Source organism: Aptenodytes patagonicus, chromosome 4, assembly GCF_965638725.1.
Source record: "Aptenodytes patagonicus chromosome 4, bAptPat1.pri.cur, whole genome shotgun sequence".
Lineage (NCBI taxonomy): Eukaryota > Metazoa > Chordata > Aves > Sphenisciformes > Spheniscidae > Aptenodytes > Aptenodytes patagonicus.
In genome coordinates, this window is record NC_134952.1 from 45,669,579 (window position 1) to 45,676,226 (window position 6,648).

At 43.8% G+C, this 6,648-nt stretch overlaps 1 protein-coding gene across 1 annotated transcript; it reads right to left on the reverse strand.

Moving 5' to 3' along the window:
- Positions 1 to 877: 877 nt before the first annotated feature.
- APELA (apelin receptor early endogenous ligand) lies at positions 878 to 6,369 on the reverse strand. Its single transcript, XM_076337619.1, has 3 exons — positions 6,108 to 6,369; positions 5,499 to 5,610; positions 878 to 3,095 (listed from the first exon to the last, which is right to left on the reverse strand). Exons 1-2 carry the CDS (start codon positions 6,181 to 6,183, stop codon positions 5,522 to 5,524), a joined length of 165 nt encoding a protein of 54 aa, XP_076193734.1. The 5' UTR covers positions 6,184 to 6,369; the 3' UTR covers positions 878 to 3,095; positions 5,499 to 5,521.
- Between the last annotated feature and the right edge of the window lie 279 nt (positions 6,370 to 6,648).

Below are 6,648 nucleotides of genomic sequence, written 5' to 3' on the forward strand. Positions count from 1 at the left end.
TCTAAAATAGCCAATATAGTTTAAAAGATTTAATGAAACTGACTTTCAAATAAAATTTAAAATTTTCCTATGTAAGTCTACAAGACAAGGAGTTAATTCTAAGTTTCAGAAACTTGCATGTTGTCTTTCAGAGTTTGAGGTCTGAATTTACCTTTGGATCAAGTCCTTTGTTAGATTGCATCCATGCAAATGTCAATTCTGACTTTCAACACACAGCGATTTGTATTTGTACAAACGTCCTTTAAGCGTACACTCACACATGCACAGGGAGAGTTCAGTCAGTTCAGCTGTCGTAGCACTGCGTCCAAATGCTTCATGTTTATATATGTAATCACACCATTATAATGCAAAATGGTTTTTACCAGATGAAGCTTACGTTGTGCAAATCGAATGAAAACGGGGAATTTCAACAAAGTCAAAGGCAAGTCCAGCTCAGCTGAAAACAAGGTCTCTTGAAGCCCTGCTCCCACTGAAGTTAAATGTCAACGTAGTGTTGTGCTGTCCTAGCATCACTAGGCTCTCTAATTCGACTGTGCAAGACATCTAGCTCTTAGAAATTTATAGTACCCAACCTTTAATGGCAGAAGTTACTGCACATTTTAGCTTCTGCTACACTTCAGACTACTTCTGAACTTGTTTTTTGACCCTAAATAAGGAAAGACTGTTTTCTTTAATCTGTGAGAGCATTCAGATTTCATGACCTACCACTCTGAGATAACTTAAAATCTCGCTTATCCTGGGCACGAAGACAATGCATAGTCTGGGTTCTGCTGTAATCCTGTCAAGGTATCATGATGTCATGTTAGAGCATGCTGTGATTACACCAACCAGTAGTTTTAAACTAAGTTCTTTCTATATGGCTTTTATCAGAATTTCATATTTGTAGAAAGATAGAAAATGTAAGGAAATGTTTACATGAATAACTACTATTTATTTGTGTCAGAAATTGAGTAAGTTTTACACAGTGATCTCATGTGAATCCACAGGGAAACGAGACAAATTCTCCATTTTCTTTAGATTCATTGCCTTTGACAGCTGAAGAATATAAATTTTGAAAAGTGTACAAAGTTTATGTAAAATGAGACATTGTTATTTGAAGTGCATACTATCTTTTTACAAAATATACAATCAACCAGCTAGTTTATAAACATATCTATCAAAGATCACAATCAATGCCTTTTTAAAGAAGATCTTATGGTATCAGTGTGTCTAAAAAGAACAGACGTTTACAGTAATTTTTGTAGACTGACAACGGGCTTCCTAGGCACTTTGGTACTTGTTTTATTCATTTTGTACACCTCTAAGGGAACATGCATATATAGCTCTCCGATAGATACATTATGTTTTTCTTACAATTTTATCAAAGTTAATTGAATACTTGTGGCTATATAAAATATCCAGTGCCACACCAAATCCATATACTCATTTATAAGACATAACTGTTAAATAGTTACTCGTCACCTTTCTTGCTTTCCCATACTCTTTGTCTGTACTTTTTAACAGAGATAGCCTTGGATACATGTGAAAGCTAAGTCAAATAAATAATTAAAAAAATAAAATTAGTGGTAGTATGCCTCTAATTTTGGAAAACTGCTTTTTTCAAAACTTCAAAGGTTTGCTGCAGGGCTGTTTGTTGGTATAGGCAAGTATGACCATCTTTTTATGGCTGATGATTCTCCAAAGCTCCAGAATAGGGTGTGATGTCAAATTTTAATTGTTTTCTTGATCGCTGTTCTTTTACTTATTAGAAACGATGTGTTGCAGGACAGAGTTCTAATACTGGATTTAAATTGTGACACTGCTAATCTTCCGTCATCTTTACGCAATTTACAAAAAATGTTGACATTTCAAGACTAGTGCAGTGACTTAAAAATCTGGGTATGACTTATTTTCAGGTTTGTTTTAGTTCTGCTAATGAAAAGGCTCCCGTGTTTTGCTTTATATGTGGGTTTGTAATTTCTGCCGATATAAAAAGGAGATGTGAAGCATATATTTTTAAAGACAAAAAGTAAGATAAGGGCTCAATGTATTCTTGACCTCCAGTGCTGAAAAGAACAGCCTGTTTTCTGTTTGAAGTTCTCATTCATTGTAGTGGCATGTTCCAAATATCCCATTCATTTAAATTACAGGAATAGAGTACTACGCAACACTGGGGTTGACCAAACAAAGGTTTCTTTTCAATGGTCTATTTTTATGCTCTATTTACAATACTGCAGCAGGAAGACTACTATTAAGCAAATAGTTCTACCGTACTGAATTTTCAAGTATGTTTTAGCTGTCTGGTTTGGCAGCCCAGTTTAAGAAAACAAATCATAGGCTTTGCAGTAACAGCTCATCAGACAGGAGGATGGGCTTGACCTTAAGGCCTGACTTGAGAGATCTGAGTTATCAGTTTTGCGTGACCCTTGGCTAATATCTTATCTCTGTGTGCTGCAATTCTCTATCTATAGAATGAGGGATAATACTCCCTTTGCTTTCTTATATTGTAAACTCTTACTATGCTTACTATACATGAAGCCAGTAGGACCACCAGTGTGGTGCTGACTTTAGTACTGTTACAGTAATACATTCTACGTTATTATTAAGGTAATTCCATAAAGATGTAACATTAGGTGTTAAAACATAAATGTATATATTATTAATATATAAAAGTATAAACAAAAAACGGACTTTCACAGTTCTGTGCCGGAGTCTGACATTATTTCACCCTAAATACTGCCCTGCGCACAGCCTGAATTGAGTATTTAACAGCACGTCCAATTTCTCTCCGTCTGAATAGTACAGACCATTAAGAGTCCCCTTGGACAGATCCTTCCTAATGCCACTGGAAATCCATTTCAGGTACCTGATGTTTGATTTGGTCTTTAACTTTCACTGGTCATTATGACCCATCACCACCCTCGTTTCTTCCCTCCGCTTCCAAAAACAAAGCCAGGGACCTTTGTTCCAGGTCTTGCAGAATGTGACAGGCAGGACCGCTGAAGATGGGACTGTGGTGGCTCTGTCAGGTCAGCTGTTGTCGATCTGGACTTCTAACTTCTCCATCGGTTTAATTGTTGCTCCTTTAAAACACTGGAAAGCCCATTATGAAATTACTGTGAAAAAAAGGAGAGAAATAGCCATTAATGAGAGATTTAGTAAACTGTCTCATACAAAAGAGAATATATTATTTATGAAATACATGGTTGAAATTTGGGATAATGTTTCTTAATTTGGAAATTTCAGCTAAAAAGGTTAAGAAAAAACAATCAAAAAGCCAAAAGCAAGAAGGCCTCTAATAAAAGGGTATTTTCCACTTCTTTTTGTCCCATGTTTTGCCTACGTAACTGGTGAAAAATCAAGTTCAATCCCCTCGTCATTTTAAATGTTGTTGTGAAAAAGAATGCTCCTACGTTCATCCCAGTTTCCAGCCACCTGTTGAAATTCAGGCTTAAGGGTCCATCCTGTTTGCATCTGCAAATAGCTTTATCCATATGTACAACTCCATTGAGATCAGTAAGATTACTCACATGAGTCAAGTTACCCAGGCATGTAAATATTTGCTGAATTAGGACTAAAACTAGAAGAGAATGTAAACGTAGATGGTAAATTCTACTTAAGATAAAGGAGCTGAGCACCCACAATGATGACTCGAGTTGGTTCAGGTGCCTGTCACCCCTTACTCCCCAGTCAAGTTTTACGGATTTCTAAACAGCTTTATGAAGCAGAATTATCTGTAGCTAAATGTCTAGAAAATATATTATGAATTAATAAGTACACTGTTTTGCTTCGTCATTGACTCGTTACAAGAAATCGGCTCCCCACATAAAAGGAAATAACACTGAAAATAGCTTTTGTCTTGATATTCTGTAGGGCAAATAATTCCAGTGTAAGTACACATGTATTGTGCAGTCTCAAGCAAAATGCATTACCTACTGTTTCGGAGCATGTTAGAGAAAGTGTAGATGCTTTTTGCACAGACAATCTCCAGATTATGGATGCTGAACTGGAGGAAAGGGGGTTAAATTTACTTTTCTTAGGAACTGAAGCAAGCTATTCAGAAGTGATTCAAGAAGTCTCTGGACCTAAATTCCACTGTCCCTGTCATTCAGTCTCTGCATGCTCAGTGAATTGATCTGATTGCTTATCTTTTTAGGTTTATGCTTAAACTGATGAGGGAATCTCATTTAATCTGCCTCTTATTGAAATGAACGCAGCGAGGAGACATGGCATTCAGTAGTAAAGCATCCTCCTGGCATGTCCCTCTTTGTACTTGCAGCTCAATTCTGCCACTCAGTATGCAGCCCGCCTGAGGTTAAACTTAAAATACGGTAATCTTTTTTCAGCCTCGCAAACTTGCCAGTTCACCATCTCATATGCACATTCCACGTGTTTATAGGCCAGTACTGTAGAGTGGAACGGTACCTTTTTGTGTGGCTGTTTTGGGAGTGGTGTAGGCTCTCTTCACCAAGGCAGTTTATGCATTGACAAGATTCTCGGTATAGGGTTGTTAAGTTTGACTTTCGCCTCCTTTTCACTGTTAACCACTGAGTAAATCGGAACACCTTGGGTCCACAGAGTGCAGGTCCTGCCATCATTTATTTATGATGCTGTCACACCTGGGGCTACAACATTATTTTAATATACAATGAGTTTAGAAGATGTGAAACTACTGACTGCATGTTTTATTCATCCTTAAATTGCAAGAGCGCCTTGGTTTCCTTTTGATGCCTACCCTATTTGCATATGCTACCTGCGTGCTTCTGCAGTCACTTAGTATTTGAATGTATATGCCCCATCAGCTATAAAGCATTAATGCTTTGCACTTGTATAGCCTTTCATCCAAGGAGCTCAAAGTCTTTTGCTGACAACGATTAAGAATTACAGTCCCCTTTGAAGTGGGTAAATGCTACTACCTTCATGTTACTGACAGGCAGAGCGAGGTGACTTTGCCCCGCATCCAGCACGACAGAAGCGTCGGTGCTGGAAGTCCCGGAGCATCCTCTCCAGCTGCCGCCTTGTGCCGCCTTTACACTCCTTACGCTGCTCGCCCCGCAGCTTTGCCAATACTCTTAAACGTTAGTAGGGCAGTAGTTCGTCCTATTTAGCAGACCCAGGAGTTTCCCACTCTGCCTCAGCGAAGGCATTTGCGCGGGGAGCGGTGGCCTGCGTGGGGATAACGCGGAGGCGGCGGCAAGCGATACCCGCGCCCCGTGCGAAGCTGGGCGCCCGCCGGGGGGCTCAGGGAGAAGCGACCGCCCCGCGTCCCACCGTGCGCCTGTCCAAAGCCCTGTTCTCGGAACAAACCAGCGGAGACCAGATGAAGTCACACCTGTGGTTTGGCTCGCTTCGTCAGATGCCTCTCAAACCGCTCCGAAACGCAGGTGTAAATTGGGAAACGTGCTTGCTGCGGAGAGCGCGCCCAGCTGCAACCCGCACAGCGCCTCTGGAGAAACCTCGCAGGGAGGCTGAGGGTAATTACGCCCTCCTGGCGTTATTACCCGACACGCGCGAATTACCTCGCCCACGCTCGCCCGGGGGCTCAGGGGAAGGGCACCCTGGAGTGGAGCGGCATGCAGCGCCGGTGGGAGCAGCCGTGCCGGTGGAGCTTCCTGCGCAGGGCCAGGTTGGCTGCGGAGAGAGAGAGAGGGAGGCAGGGCGTGAGGGCAGGCCGCCGGCGATGTGCCCCGGCAGTGGCGGCGCGGGGTCGAGGGGTCCTGCTCTTCCCGGGACGGGGCGGCCCCGGCGCTCCCCGGGGGCTACCGGTGTCCTCCGCCGCTCCTCCCGTGCCGGCTGTGCTTCCCCGGGAGCAGGCTTGCAACAGCTGCCTACCTTGAGTCCCAAGTTACTCCAGCCCCCCTAAAGTTGCCAGACCCCTGAGATACCTGATGCGTCATCTCACGCTGCCGCTGTAAGTAGAGACGAAGCGCACGTATCCAGGCTGCAAAAGCCCTTCGTAGAACGCCTGGCAGCGGGAGCCGGGCAGCTACAAACTCGTCCCGGAGGGCAGAAACCGCGTGTTGGATGCGGCTAGAGACACACGCGGGAGGTGCCCCCGGCAGGCACGAACCCCCGCGGCAGGCACGACCCCCCCCCGGCAGACGCGGTCACGCAGAGGCGTCGCTTACCTGGCCTCTGCCCGCCGGCAGGGAGGAGGCTCGCCAGCAGAAAAAACACGATACAAAGGAGCAGTTGGAGTCTCATGTCTGCGGTCAGCGCAGAGGCGCGCTCTGAGGGTGCGTGTAGGCGAAGAAACGTATAGAACAGCGGCCCGCGTGGCTGTAAGAGACCGGCAGCCCCCCCTGCCTGGCTCACATGCCGGTGGCAAGCTGGGGAGCCAGCCGCCAGCGGCGTTTTCCAGCAAGGTCAATGATCAGGCAGGGGCAAGGTTCCTGGTTTGCACTGCGGTCAGTGCCTCCCTCTTCCCTTCTCCCTTTCCTCTTTTTTTTTTTTTTTTTTTTTGTCACTCCCCCTTATTTTCCATAAGCAAACAATGCAGGAAAGAAAGGTCCGTGTAAGCAGTAGCTTCTGTCAATGCATTAGGGGCAAGGAGCCTCCTGAACAATGCAGCGCCTTCGCTTTAAATTCAACCCAGGCAGGAAAAAATATGTAAAACAAGCCCCGATGTTCCCTCCCCCATTTGCAACTGTTTAAACTTTGCATTGCCCA